This window comes from Podarcis muralis, chromosome 17 (assembly GCF_964188315.1).
Source record: "Podarcis muralis chromosome 17, rPodMur119.hap1.1, whole genome shotgun sequence".
NCBI lineage: Eukaryota > Metazoa > Chordata > Lepidosauria > Squamata > Lacertidae > Podarcis > Podarcis muralis.
Window position 1 is genome coordinate 3,697,713 of NC_135671.1, and position 27,040 is coordinate 3,724,752.

The 27,040-nt window shown below is 46.3% G+C and overlaps 1 protein-coding gene across 4 annotated transcripts in view; it reads left to right on the plus strand.

The window, feature by feature from the left end:
* PIANP (PILR alpha associated neural protein) overlaps positions 1-24,287 on the plus strand; it is a 35,725-nt gene extending 11,438 nt beyond the window's left edge. For 3 of the 4 annotated variants that reach the window (XM_077921728.1, XM_028712160.2, XM_028712161.2), the window contains exons 2-6: positions 8,467-8,536; positions 10,769-11,334; positions 12,657-12,738; positions 16,056-16,283; positions 19,723-24,287. In XM_077921728.1, coding sequence (XP_077777854.1) covers positions 8,520-8,536; positions 10,769-11,334; positions 12,657-12,738; positions 16,056-16,283; positions 19,723-19,744 — 915 coding nt within the window. In that variant the 5' untranslated portion in view covers positions 8,467-8,519 and the 3' untranslated portion in view covers positions 19,745-24,287. Of the gene's footprint in view, positions 1-8,466; positions 8,541-10,768; positions 11,335-12,656; positions 12,739-16,055; positions 16,284-19,722 lie in introns of those variants that run through there. The other variant, XM_028712162.2, reaches the window with a different exon arrangement.
* Positions 24,288-27,040: the final 2,753 nt, after the last annotated feature.

Genomic DNA, 27,040 nt, shown 5'->3' on the forward strand with positions numbered 1-27,040 from the left:
TCTCTTTGAAGGTGTCCTCTATTTGACAACTGCCCAGTCCAAGTCTGGCTTAAAGATAAGAAACATAAAAAGGGAGAGCAAGAAGCCTTGAAGTTGCCCCTCAACAGTCATGAGTACGTGGACATCAGATTTAGCAGGCACACAAGTCCCCTGATGTCTTCCCCACTTTGGTGAGATGTATTGCATTTCTATTGTAATCGCAGCAATTTCTGAATTTGCTCCTGTATATTTTTTTTAAACCACGTGTTTTTCTTAATGTTCTCCCCTCTTTTCTTTTGGTAGTGCACGCCCACTTTTTTGACAATACGTGAGGCTCTCGTTGTTGGGTCCCAGCTCCTGCCCACCTAGCAGTTTGAAAGCACGTCAAAGTGCAAGTAGATAAATAGGTACCACTCTGGCGGGAAGGTAAACAGCATTTCCGTGCGCTGCTCTGGTTCGCCAGAAGCGGCTTAGTCATGCTGGCCACATGACCTGGAAGATGTACGCCGGCTCCCACGGCCAGTAAAGCGAGATGAGCGCCGCAACCCCAGAGTCGGTCACGACTGGACCTAATGGTCAGGGGTCCCTTTACCTTTACCTGACCACCTGATTTACCTGTTGAGAAAGAGTGATCTCCCACCTGAAGCCTGAAGCAATGCAGCCACTTGCTTGTGAAGTGGTGGGGTTGCAAAAAGAATGCTGTAACCATGGATAGATGGGTTGGGCTAGATGACGTTTGAGGTCACTTCCACGATCTGCTGTTTTTGGTGAGCTAAGCCTCTGTGACAGAAGCACCAAACAGAGAAGGATTGGGATCAGCAACCGCAAGGAACAGCAGTCTAGTATATTGCACTTGGGAAAGGTTGTGAGGTGAGGGGATTCTCTGCTATTAGGGTAGAAGACAATGTGTGGCAAACAATACTGGGTTTACTTAGCAGGGTGATAAAAGATGTTGGAAAAGAAAATGTGAGCTAGGTAGTGTGCAACCTCATGCACACCATCTGATTATTAAACAATCAGTCATAGCTGGAAATGGTTGAAAAAGCTTTGTGTTTGAGGCAGGTTGTGAGGTGTTTCAAAACATCCGTGGAGGAGGCAAGCCAGGTTTTGATGCCACAGCGAACATGAATCGTGAGAATAAGGTCTTGAAGAACTGCTGTTAGATGACGATTCAAGGCCTAGCCGCCAAATGTGTGAGGGGGAAGTAGAACTGAGGGAAGTGGCCAAGAAAACTTCGGGTTTTGCTGGAAGCTTCTGGCAGAATCAATTACAGAATGGCAGAGCGAGGTTTCTGCTTTAATAACAGGTGTCCCAGCTGCCCTAGACGGTATCAGAAAAGTGAATCTGGCTTAAAAGCAACATTTTAATTAAATGTGAGATTTCTTCTAAAGAACACCCCTCAATTTTACACTATATGTGGAGAAGAAACTATTAAACCATCGAAAATGGATGCAGAGTAATTCATCACAACCAGCATAAGGTAATACGTTTTATTCCTTCCTCTAAATTCCATCTCTAAGCTCACATTTTTCCTAACCGCCCCTCCCTATCCAGCCTTCATCCCCCCTTTAACATAGATAAGAGCTGCACACACACCATATTTTTGAAGCACACACCTGCAAGACTCCTGGGGAATATAGTTTATCCCTCACGGAGCTACAATTCCCAGCACACTGAACAAGCTATAATTCCCAGGATTCTTGGGGGGGAGGGTTAAATGTGCTTTAAATGTAAGGTGCATATGCATCCAGTCTAAGTGTGAGTAAGCACACCTTCTCCCAGTCCTTTTCTTAGGTTTGCCTTGCTCTTCTTGCTAACCTTTTCTCTTCCCACTTACTGATACCGGAGAGAGCGAAAGAGGGAGATTCCTGTGCGGAAGGTGGCTGCATCTTTTGACGCAGACAGGAATGGAATCATAGAATTGTAGAGTTGGAAAAGGAACCACGAGGGCCATCTAGTTCAGCCCCGTGCAATGCAGGAACTTTCTGCCCAACATGGGGCTCGAACCCGTGGCCCAGACGTTAAGAGTCTCATGTTCTACAGACTGAGCTTCCCAATTTGGCGATGGTGGGGCAATACTAATATGTGACTGGAAGTGGACCATTAGTTGTAAGTGCTTTGTGGCAAGCTGTGTGGTGTGTAGTGTGCGTGCGCACACACACACACACACACACAAGCACTTGAGCTACAAAGTGCCATGTACATCAATATGATTCTTGCCCCAGTTGATGTGTTTATTACGGTTGACACTGCACCTTTAAAGCACATTTGAAGTACAGTGGTACCTCGGGTTAAGTACTTAATTCGTTCCGGAGGTCCGTTCTTAACCTGAAACTGTTCTTAACCTGAAGCACCACTTTAGCCAATGGGGCCTCCTGCAGCCGCCGCGCCGCCAGAGCACTATTTCTCTTCTCATCCTGAAGCAAAGTTCTTAACCCGAGGTAATATTTCTGGGTTAGCGGAGTCTGTAACCTGAAGCGTCTGTAACACGAGGTACCACTGTACACTTTCCTCTCCAAATAATTCTGGGCACTGTACCTACAATCCCCAACAACCCTTAACAAACTACAGTCCCCAGAATTCTCTGAAGCCGGTGGAAACATGCTTCAAATTTGCTTCGAAGATCGCAATAGTGTTCAACACAACGTAAATAATTTGTGGCATATGACTCTGTGAATGCTATAGGTGGTGCCTGTGTTGTCACTGATTGCGAATAACACTGCCCTAGCCCTCCCCTGTGCCTGGGCTCTTAATTTTTTTATTTTAAATGTCGCTTTTGCTCCTGTAGAGGCAAGCACTTCCCTTGCTATGCCACTTAAACTGGCAAGTGCTTGTGTACCCTTTCAAAAATAAAGTGTCAACAGCAAAGCCCTGAACTTCCATTTTGTGAAATGCCACCCCCCCCCCACATCCACGAGTCACCTTTTTATATAGGGCTCGTTCATTTAGGGCACTTCATTACATGGGCACACACAGCTCTCTGCTTATACCCCCAGCTGTATGTGTCACTAGGGGGGTGGCAGAGGCTAGCAGGGCAAGGACTCCCTTGCATATGTACAGTTCTGCACATGTGAGAGATGAGTCATTCCCTTAGCTTTCCCCCCCTTCCCCAAGGTTGTGTGTTCCCCCCTCTCAATGAAGAAGCACAAATCTCTCATGATTTTTTAACAGCAATAATGGACTATCCCCTGCAGCTGGGGCTCCTCTCTCTCTCTCTCTCTCTCTCTCTCTCTCTCTCTCTCTCTCTCTCTCACACACACACACACACACACACACACACACACACAGTGTTCCTTCCCATCCCTTGCCCCCTCCAATGCACATGCAGGCACAGCAACTCACACTGGCGCACGGTACTAGAATTAGTGCAACGTGGAAAATAAAATCCTTTTGAAAAGGGGGGAAAAAGGCTTTCCAGAATGTATCCTGTCCTAAATATAATGAGAGCCTGAAGTTGGTTTTTGGACATGATGAAGATAGATGCTGCAGGGGAAAGAAGAAAGAATTGAGCTATGGAGAGGATAAAAAAGATCTGAAGGCAAGTCTTATGAGGGTGGGCCAAAAGCTCCTGGTGTGGCTTGCCTGGAGAAAAGAAGATTAAGAAGGGGTATTTAAATATTTAAGAGAATTTTAGAAAGAAGATGGGGAGCAAATGTTCACCCTGTTCAGTGATGTAATGAGTTTAAGGGAGAGGCAGGTAGCTTTCGGCTAAGCATGGGGGGGAAGGCTGCCTGAATTCAAGCGATGGAAAATAACTGCCCAGAGAGGATTCAGACTCTGCATTCTTGGAGAAAGGGCCTCAAATGGCTTCTGAGGGGGCGTTTCATGCTTTGAATAACCGCCATTTATGTACCACATTTCAGGGGTTCAAAGCACACGTTTGGGCTGTAAGCCCCTTGCGATAGGAACCTGCCCTCTTGTACGCTCTAAAATGCCAGACACTAAGGGTGCCATATTAACCAAACAAATAATCGCAGAGGGAAATAGATCTATGACCCACGTGTCAGTAATTAATAAAAGAACCAGCTGGACTCCTGGATTCAAAATGCAGGGCATAACACACTCTCCGGTGGGAAAAAGACCCCACCAGAGTTTAAAACAGTCACAAGGTCAAGCCACAGTATAGTGTGGGTATAACAGGCTGTTAGACCCTTTTATATATTCTGTTTAATTTGCTTACAGTGCTTTCCCCATTTCTGCTCCTCTTGCAATGAACAAACCACACTCTTCAAAGCTTTACTTACAAAATCCTAAAGTATGATTCATGTGTTATTCCATGCAGCAGCAAGGAGAACACAGGTAGAATTCCCTTGTACCAAAAGATGGTTTCAAGCAGGCAAGCTCAGACACTTTCTTCCTGGTCAGTTACATGGTGTGAAGAAGAGTGATGAGAGAATATTTATTTCCTCCCTCATTGGAGATGAGGGAGTGTGACCTAACTGAGTCTAGCATTACAACTTTGTGGTCTTTAACCCCTTCATGCACTAACTATCCCTATGTCTGCTCGTTTACTTTGACTACAAATTCCCCACAGTAATAACATTACAGACATTCTTTCTGCAATGCTTATCACATACATTATTTCTGTAATCACATGCATTATGTCTAATGCTTATGACAAGTTGAATATAGAAAGCAGGAATATGTTAGGATGGAACTAGGTGTTTCAGCTGCTATGTCTGCTCCTCTGCTCACCCTGTAACATTTAATAATGCAAGGCATGTGATGTGTTGCCGTTCCACTGAAAGTTTCCCAGCTACGGCTGATCCACTTCACTGGCTGCTACTCCATGGGGTAGGGATTGAGAGGAGGAAAATTCATAATGCATTATAAAGCAACATGGGCGGGGGGGGGCAGAGATGCAGGCAGCGACAACACATCACTCATAAATGTGCAGCTTTTATACATCTCTTTTGAAGAGGAGGGCTGTTCTGATTCATACACCATCAAGGCTGGGCATGTTTAGCCTGGAGAAGAGGAGGTTAAGGGGTGATATGATAGCCATGTTCAAATATATAAAAGGATGTCACATAGAGGAGGGAGAAAGGTTGTTTTCTGCTGCTCCAGAGAAGTGGACATGGAGCAATGGATCCAAACTACAAGAAAGAAGATTCCACCTAAACATTAGGAAGAACTTCCTGACAGTAAGAGCTGTTCGACAGTGGAATTTGCTGCCAAGGAGTGTGGTGGAGTCTCCGTCTTTGGAGGTCTTTAAGCAGAGGCTTGACAACCATATGTCAGGAGTGCTCTGATGGTGTTTCCTGCTTGGCAGGGGGTTGGACTCGATGGCCCTTGTGGTCTATTCCAACTCTATGATTCTATGATAAGGCATGGCATGTCGAGGGCACAGCGGTGGATTCACACTATCCCAAACTCACCGTTTAGCTCTCCCAAACAAACTATGGGTTGAAAACCAGGAACAAACCTTGGTTGCGCCTCATGGATAGTCCAGAGATTGGGTGGCTCAGCTGCAAAATGACTGGAGAGGAGCAAAGTGGCAGAGATCTCCCCAGGACTCCACATCCTCACGTTCACACAAAGCTGTGGTTTGGCTTATAGTGTGACTTGCAATGCAAGGCTGTGTTGCTCACTGCAACATCTTCTAGAGAACTTGCAGCTGGAAATGATCCAAAATAGTAAGGTCCAAACTGGCTTCCCCAACCCCCACCCCAACAGAGGTTGAACCACCACCTTCTCTTGGGGCAGGATGGGTCACAGCCTCTCTGAATGAGGCGCTAGTCCCTTCTGAAGTCCAGGTCGAAAGCTCAATTCTGTGCAGTTTCAGAAACCAGGAAGGTCAAGGATCTGAGGAGCAGGTAGACCTCAGCCTTCCAAGCAGCTCAGTCTGTGATGGCAAAAAGCGTTAATGGAAAAATATTGTTGTTTTTTAGTCGTTTAGTCGTGTCCGACTCTTGGTGACCCCCTGGACCAGAGCACGCCAGGCACTCCTGTCTTCCACGGCCTCCCGCAGTTTGGTCAAACTCATATTGGTAGCTTCGAGAACACTGTCCAACCACCTCGTCCTCTGCCGTCCCCTTCTCCTTGTGCCCTCCATCTTTCCCAACATCAGGGTCTTTTCCAGGGAGTCTTCTCTTCTCATGAGGTGGCCAAAGTCTTGGAGCCTCAGCTTCAGGATCTGTCCTTCCAGTGAGCACTCAGGGCTGATTTCCTTCAGAATGGAGAGGTTTGATCTTCTTGCAGTCCATGGGACTCTCAAGAGTCTCCTCCAGCACCAGAATTCAAAAGCATCCATTCTTCGGCAATCAGCCTTCTTGATGGTCCAGCTTTCACTTCCATACATCACAATGCTTTAAATTTAATCACTCCCACCTCCAAAAATGTAGTACTGAAATGGTTGTATCCATGTTCCCCTTTTTATTCCTCCTCCTACCAGATCATCACCTGCGCTAGGAATCGAATTGTTAACAAATCTATGACTCTTCTTTCTCCTTTTATGATTAACCGACTCCCCCACATTGCCATTATTACCTACGCTCTCTCTCCTCTCCTCTCTCCAGGCCCCAAAGAATCTGCTCAGACAAAGCAACACTCTTATTACCCCAACAACCCTTTTTAAAACAGGAAAATCCGCTTCCATCTTCTCCCCGCTCCCTCCCTGCCCCCAGCGGCTTTCCGCAGGGTTCCAAATGAGTCTGAATTTAAACATAATATAAGTGTCTAATCACAACTGAATCATATTCTATGAGAACATGTTCAAGAGATTAAAGTAATAAGGCTGCAATAAAAGAGCTATTTAGCAAGTAGTAAAAATGCACATCAGATTCGCGAGGATACAAAGTGAGAAGTGAATTTTACTTTTCAAGACAGAAATGTAGTCTCTGCATCTTGTAATCGTGTGACTATATGGCCATCTGTTCTAGTCACTTTTTATCTGTCCGTTCAGTTCCCCTTCTTCCTTTCACCCAGACTTTGTAGGCACACAAACACACAATGCGGGTGGGGGACTCTCTTAGCTGTCTTCCTTGCTTACCCTAGAACTCGAGGTCTGTCTGACAGCTCTAGCGAACAAGTCAGCACAACATTAGCATATTGATTTTCCCTTCTAAGTTTGTTTGCTGAAGGACTTGTGTCAGCCACACCATTGTCAAGCACAGAGCTTTGGGTTTCATTGGGCTCCCCTGGGAGGGGATGTTTCTCCCAAAGATATTATCTCCAGTCCTTGAAATGACTTGCAAGGCTTACAGCACCCAGCTTCTCTGTATCTGCAGATGAGTTGTACCCGGGCCATCTCCAGGGCTTACAGGCCGGATCATCTTTTGAACTCTGCACCCGCAATGGGAGACTGGAGTTTGGGGAAATAGTAGCAAGCTAGGTTGTATAACGGGACGCGGGTGGCGCTGTGGGTTAAACACAGAGCCTAGGACTTGCCGATCAGAAGGTTGGTGGTTCGAATCCTCGCGACGGGGTGAACTCCCATTGCTCGGTCCCTGCTCCTGCCAACCTAGCAGTTCGAAAGCATGTCAAAGTACAAGTAGATAAATAGGTACCGCTCTGGTGGGAAGGTAAATGGCGTTTCCGTGTGCTGCTCTGGTTTGCCAGAAGCGGCTTAGTCATGCTGGCCACATGACCTGGAAGCTGTACACCGGCTCCCTTGGCCAATAAAGCGAGATGAGCGCCGCAACCCCAGAGTCAGTCACGACTGGACCTAATGGTCAGGGGTCCCTTTACCTTTACCTTTAGGTTGTATAACTGGCCAGATATAAGTGCAAACATACAATAGCCGTATCCTAGTTTGCCATTTTTAAAAGCTATACAGCCATAATTTGTATCACAAAAAATTGTTTGTGAGAAAGGGAGAGGGAGAGAGTGCGGGCAGTGATTAAAAGGGCAAAAGGGAAAGCCATTTTAGCCCTCCGGAAAGTAAACACTAAATATTTTATGGACATATTTTTCCTCTCTCAGTCCTTAAGCAGGCTGGCGTTTTCTCCCTGATTCATTCCCGTTCGCTATCTCCTGTGTTTATCATTCTAATTTTATTCCTATTCTTTTCCTTGCCTCCACGCACAATTAAAGTAGCTCTTTATATTAAATGGATTACATGCTCGGTGCTATAAATAAATGCAGGAATTAAGATTCTCTTAACTTGTTTAAGTGATAAGAAATCAGAGGCACAAATCCCCCCCCCCCGCCGCCGCCCCCAGCCCTTGGAGGAACAGCAGCACGTGTGTTCATGGCTGTGAGGCTCACATTTATGTGCGTGTTTGCTTAATGTTGTTCTGCCGCGAGTGCAGGGGGAGGGCGGGAAATGTGCAATGATAAGCCAGGGACATGTTTTCTCTCCATGTCAGTCTGTCTTCTGCTTATGTTCATAATACATGGCATGTTTATAAGGGTTGAAGGGACTTGATGGAATGTAATGAAAGTTGGTGGTCACTAGGCAGCTGTGCATCAGCTGCGCTGAAGGGATTTAGGAACGCTTTAGCGAACATTCAACTGACATTCCTTTTTCTTCATTCCTGGTTTTAGTGAAGAATATGAGGCAGATTTACCGCTGAGTGGAGAAACAGTCGCCTCTAGATATGGAGACCAGCACCTGGTAGGTTTGTAACTCTTCTTTTATAAAGCGTGATGGAAATGGGACAGGGCCAGGCTGTGGCACTTAAGTGTGTGTGTGACTAGGGCAGTACTTTGAAGAAGGAAGCATTGCTAGTGCACTACCAGCAACAAATCGTACTTGATGCATACCTAGTAATGGTAATAGGCAAAACACTGGATTTACAGTGGTGTGGACAGTTCCTCCACACAAGGCACTGAGCTGAGGGGGTGCAAAATAGAGAAGATCCATTTGGAGCATAGCTGTCAACCGTCCGTTATTTGGCGGGAAACTCCCTTATCCCAGCGCTGTGTCCCGCTGCTGTCCCTTATTGATGGTGTCCCTTAAATTTCCCGGGTTTCAAAGGAAGCAGCTCCTCTCCCTCCCTCCCTCCCTGCCAGCCAGGGAGGAGGGAGGCTCCAACTGTGTTGCTTGGCTGCGTTGCTCACCCAATAAGGAGTCTGACTCGGGGGGTGGAGCTTGCATGCCTTGTGCCAATCAAATCGGCCACGTTGCCTGGGGACTCGCCTTTGCTCAGTGCTTCCCAGCGGAGAGGTGACGGTGGTTTTCCTTGCTGCATCCCCTTTGCCGGGTTGCTGCGCTGTGGGAACCACCGCTTGAGGCTTCGTTCGGCTGCTGGCTGGGCTTTCTGCCTTTGGCTCGGAGGGGCTCAGAAGTTGAACATACCTGTGCTGGGAAAATCCCTTATTTTGGCTGCTGATCCCTTATTTTCGAGGCTGCTGGTCCCTTATTTACAAATCTGTAAGTTGACAGCTATGATTTGGAGGTGCCAGTTTTTGACCTCACACAGGGTGCCCAGAAAAGGAGCGAAAGAGCTGGTGCTTTGGGGAGGCACAAGCCAAAGGATTGTACTGACAATAGGAAGGGAGTGAGCTAGTTGATGCATTAGGGTTGGAGCTGTGACAGGTGAAAAGGAAGTGTGCAGCTATGGCACCTGCACATGGCTTCATAAATCATCATTTGTGAAGCCGTGGACAATTGTCTGAATGTGGCTGTTGGGTCTCCAGGGCCCAGCACCCAATGAGAGGCATGAAGAAAATTGAGCATCCCTGCAAAATGGGAGTGAGGGATATGCATAAAGCGTGCATAAAAAAAACCCACAGTTGCAGGGTGGGCTGCTTACACACCGCACCTTTAAAGTGTGTGGCTTGCCCCAAAGAATCCTGGGAACTGCGGTTTGTATCAGCTGCTGGGAATTGCAGCTCTGAGAGGTGTGACGGTTCTCAAGATTCTTTGGGGGAAGCCATGCCCTTTAAATCTATGGTGTGTACACAGAAAGAGTTGCAGATACTCCTGGACAAAGAGGTCCGTTGGAGGTGGCGCTTAAAACAGGCTGCAGGAGAAAGCTCCATCTTCAGGCTTAGCAAATTAACATGGGGTTACAGTAGGGTTACCAGACGTCCCCGGTTCCCGGGGACAGTCCCCGGATTTGCAAATCTGTCCCCGGACAAATTCCGTCCCCGGAATGTCCCCAGATTTGCAAATCTGACCCCGCAAAATGTGGCAGCAGCAGCCTCAGCAGCCCGGAGCCAGCCTGTTAGCGCTGCTCGGTGACATGGCGCCCACCATTTTTCCTGCGCCACGGCAGCGAGCATCTCCTGAAGCCAGCCAGAGCCAACTGCACTACCAGGCTGGCCCCTCCTGGGCAACAGCCGCCTGCCCGTGACTCCTGAGCCTCCCCTGATCTGTCAAAACAAAGGGGGAAGGAGATCAGGGAGGGCTCGGAAGTCATGGGCAGGTGGCGTGCCATTGCCCAGTTTTTTTTAAAAAAACTGTGCATTTATGTTTCACAGTGTGCGAAAGAAGGGCTTTGCACCTTTATACAATAGGCATGTGTGCTTGAGCCCAGGGTCATTTGCCTCACCATCCCCACTACTGACTCCCTGTTGCTACTCAGCTTCAAAAAAAAAAAAAAAAAAAAAAAAGGGGTCCCCGGATTCATTGAAAAAAATCTGGTAACCATAGGTTACAGTCTGTTAGTTATCCCATGCAAGTCCCATTAAATGAACAGGAGCTGGCAGGAGCGCTGTTGGACACTTGCACAGATCATTGGCTTCAGCTGGGCTTTTGCAGAAGTTCAAAGTTGACTGCGATCTCCACCTGCCACACTTCATGGGAACCAAAACCCCACTGCCTGACAACACAGCCAGCGAGCCCCACAGACGGGGAGTCTCCAGCTTAGCGACATGCGTCTCTTTTTCTCCCCTTCCACAGTGTGATGCTCCCTCTGGTCTCCTGCTTCCACCTGCTGCAGCTCTGGCCTTTCTTACTTCTCGCCACAGCACTCCCATCCCACAGCGCCTGGTCTCTGCGCACCCGGGGCCTTCTGGCAGCGCGGCCCCTCTGCAGCCACCGCAGCCCTTCCTCCCCTCGGTCCGTTTGCATCTGGGACAAGAACCCAGCCCCGGAGAAAGGGTCCCGCTCTACCTCACAGCGCCATCGGTCTGTGGTTCCCAAAGGGGCTGGGCTGCGCAGCTCAGTGCGCCTGAGGCGCCAGGCTCAGGGAACCCGGCCTGCCACTCCGTCCGGCTTCGAGGATGGCCTGTCTTCCTCCCAGTACCCCTGGGCCATCGTCTGGGGCCCCACAATATCCGTGGAGGATGGAGGCGACGCCAACTCTGCCAACCCTGGCTTCCCTCCTCTGGGTTACACCTTCGTTTCGTCAAGCGGAATGGCGACAGCGCAACCCAACTCCCACTCCCTGCTACACAACGAAGGGCTCAACCTGCGCCAAACCCCAGCCACCCTACGGCCCTTCCTTTTCGGGCCACGGGGAGAAGGTAACACTCATCTTCTTCTCTCAATTCCTTCCGGTGTTGCCAACTTTTTTCTTTTCTTTTTCCATTATTATTTAGAGTTTATTGATTTCTTTTTTCCAATGGACCAATAAAGAGAAAGTAATGAGAAAATAAAGAAAAGGGTGTTCAAAACTGTAATGCAGGGTTTCCCAAACTTGGGTCTCCAGCTGGCTTTGGACTACAGTTTCCATCATCTCTGACCACTGGTCCTGCTAGCTAAGGATGATGGGAGTTGTAGTCCAAATGCAGCTGGAAACCCAAGTTTGGGAAACTCTCCTGTAATACAATGCAATATAGAGCTATATAAGTAATGCTATTATTCCAACAAGTATACAATTAGGAAAAAGTTGGTCTAATTTTTATCAATGCATTCCAAGTATCATTATATTTATCCATGCGCAATTTGCATCTAAAAGCGATCCGTTCATGTGTTGCAATAGTTGTCATATCTTCTATCCATTGATCAAAGGGGGGGGCATAGTATTATCTTTCCTGTGAATCAATATCAGTCTTTTGGCAGAAGTAATGGTGTGAAGAGTCTGCATTGACCAGCTGTCAAACCCCCATATCATTGGTATGTGGTTTAACGTAATATTATCATCTGACAGTTTTACCCCCCCCCCAAGTAGAATAAAGGGTCGGCAGTTCGAATCCCTGCGACGGGGTGAGCTCCCGTTGCTCGGTCCCTGCTCCTGCCAACTTAGCAGTTCAAAAGCATCTCAAAGTGCAAGTAGATAAATAGGTACCGCTCCGGTGGGAAGGTAAACGGCGTTTCCGTGCGCTGCTCTGGTTCACCAGAAGCGGCTTAGTCATGCTGGCCACATGACCCGGAAGCTGTACACCAGCTCCCTCGGCCAATAAAGCGAGATGAGCACCGCAATCCCAGAGTCGGTCACCACTGGATCTAATGGTCAGGGGTCCCTTTACCTTTAAGTAGAATACATTTTAATACTTTTCTCTAAAAGTTCATAAGCGTCGGACACCGCAAAAACATTTGTTTCAAAGAACCATTTTCCTTATTATATCTCCAGCAACATGTTGCCAACTTTTTCCTCTGACCGGGCTCCTGTGTACCTTTAATCGCTTGAGTGGCAGGCAGAAATCCTACAGGTGAAGCTTTTCTCAATGCTACAACTGTGAGCTCCACCTGCAAGAGTGCTACTTTAAAAAAGCACACAGGAGGGCAGCCAGGAAAAAAGTGGAAACCTCGGGGGGTGGGGATGGCATGGAGTGCCCTGTCCCCGCAAAATGGTCAGGAGCTGCATACCCTACTTACTGACACTTCCTGTCTCTGTCTGTTCCAGGTGTGGACCCTCAGCTGTATGTCACCATTACAATCTCTGTCATTATTGTCCTTGTTGCTATGGGGATAATACTCAAATTCTGGTGAGTAGATTTTAGGTAGCTGCATAGGTTAATGGCATAGGATCGCAACTCACAGGAGGTGAAAAGAGGCACCAGGGATATGTTGTAATTGAGGACAATGCATCCAAATGACTTAATATTGAATGGAAAGCCAATTTTGGTGTTTTTAGACATTCTCTACTCTCCAAACATTACTTTGGGAGATGGGAATATACTTTGTTGCACAAACTGACCCCTTTACAAGTGGTCAAGCTCCGTAAATAAAGTAAACACCATCTAGTATTAAGGGTTCCCTACGTTACTCTTAAAAAGCAGTGACATCACAAAGGTCCGTATAGTTCAAGCTATGGTTTTCCCAGTAGTGATGTATGGAAGTGAGAGCTGGACCATAAAGAAGGCTGATTGCTGAAGAATTGATGCTTTTGAATTATGGTGCTGGAGGAGACTCTTGATAGTCCCATGGACTGCAAGAAGATCCAACCTCTCCATTCTGAAGGAAATCAGCCCTGAGTGCTCACTGGAAGGACAGATCCTGAAGCTGAGGCTCCAAGACTTTGGCCACCTCATGAGCAGAGAAGACTCCCTGGAAAAGACCCTGATGTTGGGAAAGATGGAGGGCACAAGGAGAAGGGGACGACAGAGGATGAGATGGTGGGACAGTGTTCTCGAAGCTACCAAGCATGAGTTTGACCAAACTGCGGGAGGCAGTGGAAGACAGGAGGGCCTGGCGTGCTCTGGTCCAGGGGGTCACGGAGAGTCGGACACAACTAAACGACTAAACAACAACAACAATGTTAGTCAGTACATGCATCCCTAATATAGATCTGCAAAAAAATATGCTGGTTACGTATTTATTTACAAAACTGAAAGACAGCTGCAATGTTAAAGTGTGTAATTTAATTACTTCTTACAAGTGTGAGCTGCAGAAGAAGATATAAGGTCCGAAAATACAACTTTAAAGCAACTGACATTTTCAGTATCACATTAACTCCTTTAGGTTTTGTACAGCACCAATTTGGATGTTGGGATTTGTGTACTGGGAGCGAATTATATCAAGGTCCGTATAGTTCAAGCTATGCTTTAAATACCATGTAGTTTGAACATTTTATAACTGCATTAAAACGCACACACATCATTATAGAGTTATATGTTAAGTTAAGGAATTGCTATGTTATATTTGAACAGTTTAATCGACTTCTTTTTCAGTTGGCATTTTTTTTAAGTTAGACATTTTTCTTACTACTTTGTGCATAGCTGAGGCTGCGCCGTTAGACTTTTGTAACATGCTAATTAAGAATGCAGACTGGTGTAACATTAGTAGGGCTGTGGGACCATTTAGAGAGCATGCTCTCCACATGCACTACAAACTTGCTTTTGGGGAAATTGATTCTGTAAGTTTGCTTCAAAAGCCAGCTATAGGCATTGCTGGTTGGCTAGTGACTGTGGAGTCGCCACAATAACTCCTCTCTCCTATCCCTGAGGAAGTTTTGCAACTATTTTAAAAATGCTAAGATGAAGGGTGAATAGAGAAACAGTTGAACATACATGTGGTGTTTTTTACAAACTTATAGGGCAGGCAGATCACTTGAAAAATGTATGGGGGAAAGACTAGAGTGCTGACTGAACCAGCTTGATAGATTGCCTATCTGTCATGTGAATGTTGAAGTTGAGAGGGAATTGGGCATATTCTTCAAATGAAGAGCCCACTGTATCATCACTTTTATTACCACCTCTGTCCTCCCAAACCACCAAATCAAGTTGTAGATGGCTTGGTTTACTCCCCTGTCATATTTCAAGTTCCATTGAAGGGATTTATTTCTCTGACAGGTATTGATCTTGAAAATTTCATTTTGCCCCCCCCCCCCTTTCAGTTTCTTATAAAAGCAGAACACAGCTCTTTGAAGTGCTGGTACCCACATCTGTACTTAATACCTTTTAAAAGCTATTCTTCTGAATTGCGATCTTTATTTGTCTAGAACTCACAAACAAAAGAAGAGACCCTCTTTTCATACTTGAATTTTAGCTCCAAGCTGAAGATCACCTTCACTGCAGACCTGAGGAGGAGGAGGAAGCAAACTTTATCTAAAAAGCAGTAGGCTTGGGCTGGTTGGCCGTCATTTTTGAGCAAAAACCAGCATCCTTTTGATATGATTTGATAATTGCATCCTGTTTTTCTAACAACAGTGCTGATCTCAAAACAGCTCACAACAATAACATTAGCATAAAGAATGAGTAAGCGTTTCAGTCAGTGCAATCATATCCAAACACAAAGCAAAAAAAACCACAAATAAATTCATCAAACAATTAATACAATTCAGTACAAACTCATAGTGATTCAAAGTATCAGGAATGGCTGCTGAGCCCCAGCTGTTTACTGTCGAATCAGATCAGACGTCAATCTGGCTTTCTGTGGGTTGACATTTGTTCCGATTCAGCAGTAAACAGTGGGTTTTCCTGGGGAAAGCGGTGGGACGAAAGAAAAACCCCGCAGACCTGTGCCTAGAAATCACGGGACAAGTCCCAAAGCAGATCCTTTTTGAAAGTAGATTGGTTGTGCTAGGATGGCAGAGCCCATTAATCCATTGCACAAGACCTAAAGATCTGTTGTGCACTTGAAGCACTCCTGCAAAATAGTAACTCAAAAACAAAGCAATTCATTAGTAAGACAAAGCTCTCCCTGACAGCCAAGTTTTAATTAAACAAATACCCGTATTTTTCGCTCTATAACACGCACCCGACCATAACACGCACGTAGTTTTTAGAGGAGGAAAATCCGTAGGCATGCCACCCGTTGGCATTCCCTCCATAACATGCACAGACATTTCCCCTCCCTTTCTAGGAGGAAAAAAGTGAGTGTTATGGTGCAAAAAATACGGTAATTTGCGAAAAGATAAAGGTGTTCCAAAGGGAGCTTCGCTGGACAAGGAACTGTCGCAGCTGCCCTTGTTCAAGTCCTTGTCGATGTTGCCTCTGGAAAGGTTGCGACCCAGAGAGGAACCCTACTGGCATTGGGAGAAATATATGGGGAAAGGCCCAATAGGCACACATGGCTTTCACCCCACATTCAGTACTATCATTATCCAAAGTGGTGGAAAGCTTGAGCAGAGAACTAAAGGTCCACTCCAACTTGGAGCCCGTATTTTATGTCAGCTGTACAAGTGGACCTTTCACATTCCCATTGTACTTCGGGTGGACTGTATATTCCTTACAGTCGGAGAAAAGGTATTTGGGTACCAGGAAAACAACTTAAGGCATGGATGCACAATCCTCTGGTTAGGTCGCACCTTTCCTGATGGTAACAGCCTTCTCTCTCCCCACTACCCCCTGGCTTTCTGTAGCTGGGACAGGAACCAGAAGCGACGTCACCACTCCAGCCAGCAAAGCGGACTGCAGCAGGAGGGTAGCCACCAGCCCTTAACGGACCTATCTCCCTCTGCGGTCAGCATCCTGGGGCCCTTCAGCGACTCGCCGGCCCCTACACCAGACATGATGGAAACTGGACAGGTTCTGGAAGGCATGGAGAAGCTAGAGGGACTAGGGAAGACCAGTGCCTTCCAGCTCAACAGGTAACTCACGCAAATTGCAAGTATCAATCAATCGATTTATTGTAGATAGCCAAAGGCCTTCGCTATGAACAGCAAAGAGCAAAAGCAAGGCAATACTCTGGAAAGAAGAAACAACTCCCAGCAGTGCTTGATTTATAGCATGGAACACAGCTACTTTATAATATGATCCTGGGACATTCAGGAAGTATTAAAAAATGCAGCTACATAAGAACATGAATCATTCTCAAAATATAATTATAAACAAGTTTCCTCCAGCACTCTGTCAGAACAGCAATTGTGGATCACAATTGGGATAGTCCTCAGTATCACTCAATGCTCTTGCTCTCATTTTGAAAAGTTATCTATCAGTACTCTGCAAATTTAAAAAAGCATTTTGATATGTTACAATGATACTATACTATACTATACTATACTATACTATACTATACTATACTATACTATACTATACAATGGTACCTCTGATTGCGAATGGGATCCATTCGTAACCTGAAAGGAACGCAACCTGCGTGCGCGGGTCACGATTCGCCGCTTCTGTGCATGTGTGTGATGTCATTTTGCGCGTCTGCACATGCGCGAGTGGCGAAACCCGGAAGTAACCCTTTCCGGTACTTCAGGGTCGCCGCAGGACGCAACCTGAAAAAACGCAAGCTGAAGCAAACGTAACAAGAGGTATGACTGTACTGTACTGAAATGTTTAAATGTTTCTTTGTCCTTGAATCTTCCTGCCACATTTGCCACGCTCCCCTGCTACCTCCTTTGAGAACCACTGCACTACAGGGTCACAATAGCCTGACCTAAGGGGAGGGGCATGTCACAAAAGCAATCCAGTGACCACCATTCCGGCAGATCGCATAAAAGATTTAAGAAGTGGGTCCCCATATGCGTGCTTGGTTTGAAGGTGGGTCCTGGATCTGAGAAGATAGGACAGTACTGATGTAGTGCAAGTATAAATGCTGGGAAAGCAGATCTGCTTTCAGCTGAAGCACATGTTCTGAAGATGACTCACTCTCAGCTGTACATACCCAGTGTGCAACAGCTGCAGCACAAAAAGTGCAGAGCTGTAAGCGTTGGCCTGTTTTAATCAATGGATTTATCAACCAGACCTGCAATTCTGCGTGCAGTTGGCTTCAGTGAGATTGTAGCAGCCTAACTGTTCGCAGGGATGCAACCCAAAGCTGTGGTTGATTAATAAGTTAAGGCTGATCAAATTTCAGTTGCTGGGACCATGAGCTACACATTTTTATAGTAGGTATGTTGCATCTGGTATGCTACTCTAAAGAAAAACAAAAAACTACAGTGGTACCTCGGGTTACATACGCTTCAGGTTACATACGCTTCAGGTTACAGACTCTGCTAACCCAGAAATAGTGCTTCAGGTTAAGAACTTTGCTTCAGGATAAGAACAGAAATCGTGCTCTGGCTGTTAAGTTGTGGGTGAACATATCAGACGACACAGTGATTCTTCAAACAGCTCTTGTTTATTCACAGGCCAGGACAGAAATCAACTGAAGGGTTCAGTCAGCCTGCTTATATAGAGCTCCAGTACAATGTAACTGTACCAATTTTCTAAAACTATCCAATCAATGAACGTCACTTTCAATCCCTTATTTGCATAACTATCTACGGTATCCCCCTGCTGGCCCAGGGTGAGAATTTCAGTACATAACACCGGCGGCGCGGCGGTGGCAGGAGGCCCCATTAGCTAAAGTGGTGCTTCAGGTTAAGAACAGTTTCAGGTTAAGAACGGAGCTCTGGAACGAATTAAGTTCTTAACCCGAGGTACCACTGTATTTAATTGGACTTGTCTTCTGACAACAAACCACCAAGCTTATTTCATTTTAAGTGCTGACACTGGCATCTCAAAAGGGCATCTCTTTTGCCCTGTTTGGGTTTGCCCTGTTTACTCCACATTTAATGCAACCCCATGGCAAGGGAGACGGGAGGTAGTGGCAAGGCCCCCACTGCCATGCCCCTGCCTGCCCTGTGGAAAGGGGAAACAATTGTAGCGCAGATCTAGCTCTTTATGCACGAACTCTTCCTCCATAATAGTTCCACATCATGGCCAGAGCCTAGGTCTGGTAGAGAGGATTTCCCCTAGAACCTGTTGTGCAAGGGTGAGGTCAGCTGCTATGGTCTCATTCGCCTCCTCTGCATTAGTGCAAGCACAGGGGGTTTTTTTGGGGGGGGGTGATGGTGGTGGAGAGGATGCCCAAATAGGGGCTACTGAAGTTTTTTTATGATGTTCAAATCTATTCATATCTAATCAGTTAAAGGGTGGAACCTTAATGAACTACAGCCACAAGTTCTCCTAAAATTACCTTGATATGGTGAAGAGATCAGGAGCTACTCTCTACAACAAGGGATTCCAAAGGGTGTGGGCTGGAGAAGATGGCTAGTGTGGTGGGATGGTTCAAAGACAATCAAAAAAACATTTAAACATTTCAGTGTAGTATAGTATCAAAGTATTTTAATAAACGAGATTACCTGGCAACAGCAAGCTCATACCTCTCATCGAGTTTGTAGGCATACCCAAGGTACATATGCAAGAAGCTTGTTCATAAGTATATTTTGGGAATGATTCGTGTTCTTATGTAGCTGCATTGCTTTATATTTTCTGGATGCCCCATGACGTCAGGCTTTAGGGAATCAGACCCCTCCCCCCAGTGGCAGTAATTAAGAAGATCAAACACAAGGAGTGTTCTTACCGGATAAGTTATTTAATAATCATAGCGAGAGACAAAGGAATGCATATCTCTCTAAAAGTGGCGTTGCTCCCAGTTAAGGTTCACCCCCTCCGTCCCCATTAATCTACGTCACTCCTACGTCGGGTAATCTGATCTTGTTTCCCTGCGCTTTCTGTTCTATCACCCTCAGTGCCCGTCTAGTCCTAGGCGAAGGGGGGGGGGTCCAGGAATGCTGTCCAAGGAAACTGCATCTGCCAGCTGTCTCTCCTGGTGTTTGCTCTTCTAGCTGTTCCTCACCCAGTATTTCCCAGCTTTTCCCCTCTGGACTATGCCCCTCTGCAAACCGCTGTTCTAAATCAATACTATCCTCCTGCCTTTGGGAAGGCTCAGGAAATGGGGGGTCGTGTGACTCCCACCATTCCTCCTCAGTCCTGACACATGCTCATATTATAAAGTAGTTGTGCTCTGTTACAAAGAAAGCACTGCTACGAGTCGTTTCTTTTTGTTCTCCCACGTAAAAAAATTCAGTGTGGCGCCAGCAAATTTTTATTCTCAAAGTGTGGCCCAGGAAAAGAAGAAGTTTGAGAACCTCTGCTGTAGTACAAAGGGTGTGGGGAGTCTTAGAAGTGCACCCTATGACAAAAGAACAAGAGATCAGATGAAACAGCTTACCTCTGAACACAGGGAGCATTGTTCATCACGCTTACTCTTTCTCTTTCCCTTTCTCTCTCCTTCCGCCCTTGTTTCCTGCTCAGGATCCCCCTGGTGAACCTGTGATTGCCCTGGAAGCAGCAGGCCCGGCTCCTTCGTTGCGAGACCAAACACTGAGTTTGCCAGAGAGTCCCATAGAACTGGCAGCCCTCCCTTTTAGTTCCATCCGCCTGCGACTATGGTACTGCTACTCCTCACGCAGCAGCAGAAGTATTGTAGATCCCTTTGTGCCCTGGCATTCCGTCATCATTGCAGACCCAGCCCAAACCAAGGTTTTCGCTCAGGAGGAGCTGGGCTCCGTGGTGGGTCCTCATGGCAGAGATGATGACTGGGGTGGTCTGATGTGAGCAGAGGGGTGAGGAGGAAGGCCTAGAAGGCAAGAGCTATTAGCACCTTCATGGTAACGTTTCAGAGATATACCTTGTACTCCCGGCATAAACATTCATACACAAACATGTATTTATTTATGTTTAAGTAAGCATGCTTGATAATGGGATGCAGAAGCAGGATCTCCTATTCGGTGTCTCCCCATCTTTCCTCCTTTCCCTCATCACGCAGTTTTGAAGCATCTTCCAAAGAGCCAACGCTCACATCACATACACCTGGGCAATGAATACCTTTCTGTATTGTGGGGATGGGCATATATGGAGGGGAAATGGGGTGCAGGAAAATCAGACACTCAGCATTGGTATCAAACGGACACGATTCCCTCATCTGTCATCTAATCTTCTTCAGCTGCTTTCACACCCACCCTCTTCTGTGGAATTGCCATCCTTTGCTTACTCACTTTTTATGGTGCAAAGTCACTGTCATCCTATTGCATTCCAGTTTTTTCTGTGTTGGCTTCTCATCTTTTTTCCAGACCTGATTTGTTGCAGTTGTGGAAGAGGAGTAGCAATAAAGATTGCAAATGCGCCTGTCTACTAGGGAGGGACACACAAAGCACGGTTGGAGCTTTTTGCAGGCTCCTGTGCCTTTAATTAAACGCTTCCTGGCTTGCAGTTGCAGTCCATTTTATTGCTTTCTGGTGATCATGGTACAGGATAATCATGAAAAAATTGTCTATTGCCTTTCAACCTCATAATTGCCCTTATGTCAACTTCTGTTCCACTTGGGGAGGGGGAGAGGTTTAAATTACTTCCACCCCCCTTTCTTATTTAAAAGCAAACCAGCATTATTTTGTTGTAAAGGTGCCAAAATGAGAGGAAATAAGTAGTTATAGCCTCCATCCTCCCACAGGAAAAAGAAAATGACAGTTGGAACATGCAATTAAGAGGGCCTGCTGAAAGGACAGTTATTAAGCTATTCACTGTAATCCCTTTCCATTGCTCACTAAATAACAATAAATGGGAAGAATCTTCAAGAAGGAATATTTTAATTAACATTGCTGAAAGCCTTTATAGAACTAGATTTGCCAGTTCATAATCATTATGAGATTCTTGGTCATGGGGGAAGGCATTGCTGGATAGCATAGTGCTATTATCATGTGCAAGCATGGAACTTCTGTTTTAATTCCAGTTCCAGCTAATTGCAGAAAAGGAATGCCTCAGGCATGCTGGTGGACTGCAGTGTCGAAGCAACACATTCTGTATTTTTGTCTCACTTCCTGCATCTCCAGATACACCATTCTCCCTCACTCTAGCGACTGTGACAGTGTTGCAACTCTCCCTCTTTTTCAGACTCCATTCTCTTCCCCTGTCTTCCGTAGCATATTTTTTGGCCCTGTTCCATGAATTGCTTCCTGTCCAAGTTATTTTTTGCTAAGCCTGGTTCAGTCTCAGTTCAAATGTGTGTGTGTGTGTGTCCCCCCCCCCCATAAAAGTATTTTACTAAGCTTTTTTATTTTTTCAAAAAAAATTAAAAGTATGCATATAAGTTAATGGCTGGCAGATGGCTTTTTGCTCAGCTAAGGAATAGTAGACCCTGGAGTTTATATAAGAAGTAGTACTAGGTGCTCAGCTCCTCCTGATAGCTAACTGGAGGGCACTGCCTAGTAGAACAGCTGCAGTCCTCACTCTTTGAGCAGATGTCCTCGTAGCACAGTGAATAAAGATTTAATACCTATCTAACAAGGTTCATTGGCAAAGCCCCATATTGGCCAGGGATGCCAAATAATCAGGTTTTGTGGTGGGGAACCTTACTCTGCCCATATACCTTTATTAACAATTGCTTCTGCAGAAATCAGCAGAGTAAGCTTTCTGTGGCATGGAGATAAACATCACCTGCTATTTCCATCAAGATGCTGTTTTAAGTTGGCAGGCTGCATAGCACCTAATAATTGCACTGAAGTTAAAGGGTTCTCAATCATTTAAATTTGGGTCATGCCCTGGCTTGAGGAGGCCATTCTTGCGCAGCAGAAATAGCAGCGTACGGTCCAGCCCAATGCATTCTAGTGTCTGAACCGTGCAAAGTCAAATGTAGCCCCTCCTTAACATATTCAAGTTACAAGAAAGGAGATTCCAACTAAACACCAGGAAGAACTTTATGACAGTAAGATCTGCTCAGCAGTGGAACAGACTCCCACGGGAGGTGGTCGACTCTTCTTCCTTGGAGGATTTTAAGCAGAGATTGTACAGCCATCTGTCATGTATGATCGAGTTAAGGTTCCTGCACTGCAGAAGGGGTTGGGCTAGATGACCCTTGGGGTCCCTTCCAACTCTACAGTTCTATAATTCCATAGCTTGTCTCCTACAACAAGCATATTTCAAAATAATGGGAGTCTGTGCAACAACACAGCCGTCCTCATATTAGGTCATCCACCTGCGTGACCATGTGAAAGCTCTGGCTTTCTTTGTATTTATATCACCTGCATTTAACAGACTGCTTAGACGCAATCATTTCTAGAGGAGATTAAATTGACATGGCCCTTACTGCCCATGGTCCGCTTCATTTCCTCCAACCCGCCAGTGTCTTTGGTCCAACTGCTTTTGCAGTGCAAGAAAGAGCCTGCAAAACCTAAGCACAGAAATCAGCGTAAGCTCCAGATTTGGAAAGACCCTTTGCCAGGGAGATCCCTCCCTGAAAAGCCCCAGCTCCTTTTCATTGCTGCTGCTGCACATTCGCTTGCCGTGTTCCTCCCGGCTCAATGTGCCCCGTGGCTCACAGAGAAAGGGCAAGGTCAGCAGAAGCAGCTTCTCCTCCTTCTCCTTGCCCTTGTCCCTGCTCAGCCACTCAGAGAACGCAGGTGAACAGGCAATGAAAGCCAGTTGAGATGCCCAGTGATGCGAACCCTTGACGCCAGCCCTGAGAGAGGAAAGAGTGGGACAGTTCCGCACACCATTGTCAAGGATGCCGTCAACCTCTAGAAGGGAGGGAACTATCTACAGCCTCATAGAGCCCTTGGATTCTTACATGCTGATATTTTAATTTCTGTAAAGAGCCAAAGCCCTTCAACATGACCATCCTTTCAGTGACGGCGCTGCTCGCATTTAACACCCACCTTAAATAGGTGGGCAAAATGCTAAGCGTAAGCACATTAGAGGTTTCTGAAGGGGGTGGTTGTACGGTGAATGCAGAGCCCATCCCTGCAGCGCATGGCCAAAGTTATTTGTTCTGCACTATCCCCAAGGAGCCCACATCGCGGGCAGGGGAGACACACAATCAGCATGGGGTGAATGCTTGCTGTGCAGTCTGCGTGACCTAGGGAACCTGCAGAATAAAAGCTGCTTGGCTTGATTTTATTTTTCAAGGAAATGCTTCTGGGCTAAACAGGTGCAGCGTGCATGCCCCTGTAAGGCGTAGGAGAACTCTCTGGGTCACGGTTACTGTTTTGCCAGGGCTGCCAGCGTGGGTGCCACGATTCTATGCAAGCGTGGAAAAAGCATGGAATGTGATGCCAGGTGCAGAATTCAGCTCCCTGAGAACCCCAGCCTTCATTTCAAAGAAGAAGCTCGCCCTCTATGACTATGCAGATATGCTTGGAAAATATGCGGGTAGCCCTGTAGGAAAAAGTTAACATTTCTGCAGTCAGGCATTCCAGTCTTTACAGCAGCCTTAGTGATTGCACAAATTGAGCAGATGTGCATAATTCTCCCATTTTCCTTTTTACTGTTTTTACACCATTCATTCCAGTTTCGGTAGTCACGAATATGCGGGGCGCTAGTCATATATGCAAGACATAGAAGCCCCCCCTCCAATTTCCCCAGTTCCTGGAAACATCATTCCACCACCCCTTTTTGCTTCTGAGGTTTCAGCAGCTTAACTGAGAGCCAGTGTGGTGTAGTGGTTAAGGGTGGTAGTCTCGTAATCTGGGGAACCGGGTTCGCGTCTCCGCTCCTCCACATACAGCTGCTGGGTGACCTTGGACCAGTCACACTTCTCTGAAGTCTCTCAGCCCCACTCACCTCACAGAGTGTTTGTTGTGGGGGAGGAAGGGAAAGGAGAATGTTAGCCGCTTTGAGACTCCTTCGGGTAGTGATAAAGCGGGATATCAAATCCAAACTCTTCTTCTTCTTCTTCTTAACATATTTTAAAAACAAAAGTTGAGGTTCTCAGCAAGCTGAAGTCATACAAGGTCTCATGTGACGGTGTGGCTGTGCTGCAGCATGGGTCTTCTGCCTTCTGCCGCATTATGGCCCAGGACAACGCAAGGATTTGGTGGAAGGGCATTCAGGTGCTCCCTCGCCTCATCTGGGAAGCTTCCCCCATTCTCTCCAGCTGAGTTGAAGTCCTGAAAGACCATCTCCCTTGGTGGTTTCTGGGTTGCGTGTGCCTCTCAAGTCTATCCAATATTACACCCCTGCTTAATACCATTTCCTGCTAACTATGCTCTTTCTTTCCCCATTTTTCTTCTTCTGTGTCATTATACTTTCCTCCCTGTTTGATTTAGGCTGTCTTTTAATTTCAACATTCCCCCCCCCCTTTTGTATACATGTGGGACCCAAAGCAATGAAACCTTAAGAGTTACCCAGTCCCCCTTGGAACCAAAGGAGCAAACGAATCGCAACTAACTTAAAACTCCTTGATTTTCAGTTATTTGTGTATGCATTTATTTGGTCAATTTATATGCCTCCCTTCAAAAGAAGGGCCTTTTCAGAGGTCCTTTTCGCTGCGCACCTGTGATGATTTGTGCTCAGGATTGTATTGCGACAGTTATACACAACCCAGCCTTCAATGCTGTTTATGCCTACAAAGGTTGTGGGGTAAACATACCCCATTGGTGTTTGTCTCTCAACTTCCAGCTGAAATCCTGTAACTTTTTTATACCATGGATGCTTAATTTTTTTGTCCCACTGCTGTGGCACTATAGTGCAAGAGCGCCCCTCCGGACAGCAATACTGGGAATAATATTACTGGTGAAGCATCACAGAATAACTAATAAAGCGGGATCACGTGTGGGTGGTTCCGTATACAGGTAAATCCACCACTAACACACTATTCTTACATCAATGGCAGGTTGCAGAATCAACCTGCCGAAAAGTGGTCTGGAGGGGCCATAGGGATTTTCAAGGGGACTCTCAGCAGTTAAAAAAACACACAGTAAAAATCTATTTCATTTGGACTCAATCACAACTCCTGTCCAACCCCAGTCAGAACAAAGAGTCGATTCTTTCAGCTATCGCAGCCTTAAGTGAGCCAATCACCGTATTTTTTGCTCTATAAGACGCACCAGACCACAAGACGCACCTAATTTTTGGAGGAGGAAAACAAGAAAAAATATATTCTGCATCTCAGAAGCCAGAACAGCAAGAGGGATCGCTGCGCAGTGAAAGCAGCAATCCCTCTTGCTGTTCTGGCTTCTGGGATAGCTGCGCAGCCTGCATTCGCTCCATAAGATGCACACACATTTCCCCTTACTTTTTAGGAGGGAAAAAGTGAGTCTTATATAGGGTACAGTGCTGCCTCGCAAGACGAAATTAATCCGTTCCGCGAGTCTCTTCGTCTTGCGGTTTTTTCGTCTTGCGAAGCACGGCTATTAGCGGCTTAGCGGCTATTAACGGCTTAGCGGCATTAAGAAAAAGGAAACAAACTCGCAAGACGTTTCATCTTGCGAAGCAAGCCCATAGGGAAATGCGTCTTGCGGAACGACTCAAAAAACGGAAAACTCTTTCGTCTTGCGAGTTTTTCGTCTTGCAAGGCATTCGTCTTGTGGGGCACCACTGTATAGGAAAAGAAAAGTGGAGGGGTTGGGGTTGGGGAGAGAAAAGGTGCTGGGAAGAGATTTGAGATGCAGGCAAAGGCGGGGAGGGCGAGGCCAGCGGGGCGTTTGGGAGACAGCGGAGGTGCCCGGCCCTTGCCTGCACTAGGTGGGCATCTCTGCTATCTTTGCTTTTATTCTGCCTGGCTACCACCTCCCCCTCTTAGCTTCCTCCAATCGCAGCTCCTGCCCACTCATGACAAATTTCCTGCACAAATGTCACTTCCATGTAGGAAACGGATGCTTCCTCCTGTAGTGATCGTGAGCAGTCAAATATAGAGTAGCAGCCAGAGGCAAGAGGTTCAGCCGTGGGGCTGAACGGGGCATGGAGTTTTGCCATAATAATAAGCATTAATAAATAAATAAAAAATCAATGTCGCAATTTCCTCTGTAGTATGGAAATAGCACTATAACGCTGTAATATAAATAGATTATTTTTTTGAGTAAAATTGTCTGTTTCTTGGCAGATTGGGTCATGGCCAAAGATGCTCTGGGGAGTCTTCTGAATAGGCTTGGTTAAAAGAGGAAGAGGAAGGACCTGCAAGAGATTCTCTCCTCTCCTCCCCTTTCCTCTCCTTCCTCCCACCCCCACCCCCCAATTACACCACTGTCACATGTAACAAATGCCTGTCTGGCATGTCTACATGCCTGGGGAACCCGCCACCCACCGAGTCGACTTGTGGCCAAATAAACGCATGTGCATTTGTGAGACGTGTGACAGTGTCCCTGCAAGTTTCTCTCCTGGGAGTGCTATCTGTGCCTAGCACATCTGTCGTGTGTGAAGCAGGGTCTTTCGTGTGTCTTGCCCTTCTCCTGCCCCTTGTGCACCGTACGATATATTTTTGTAGGGTTTTCTTCTCCTCGTGGTGAAATTCTTAAATTCTTGTGGGATGTAAGTTTCAACATTTTTAAAATAAAACTTTGCAAAATACTGAAAGCTAATGGCTGGCTGTGTGCTCTTGTGGGCTGCTTGCTGCCTGACTGCTGTGAGCAAGCCGATCATTACCCATTTTTATTTTATTTTTATTTTTATTTGCCTTAAAGCAATGCCTGGGCAGAGCTTGGGATTTGAGAAAAGAATGTTAACCTTTCTTAATGGCCCAAGGCGGCCGGTAGATGTCTCTTTATGGGAGCTGGTGGCCAGAAGATGCTTTCTCACTACAGAGATCTCTCTGCAATGTTTGGAAGGGGAAATCAGAGGATCAAACTTGTTCAATGTGGTGGGG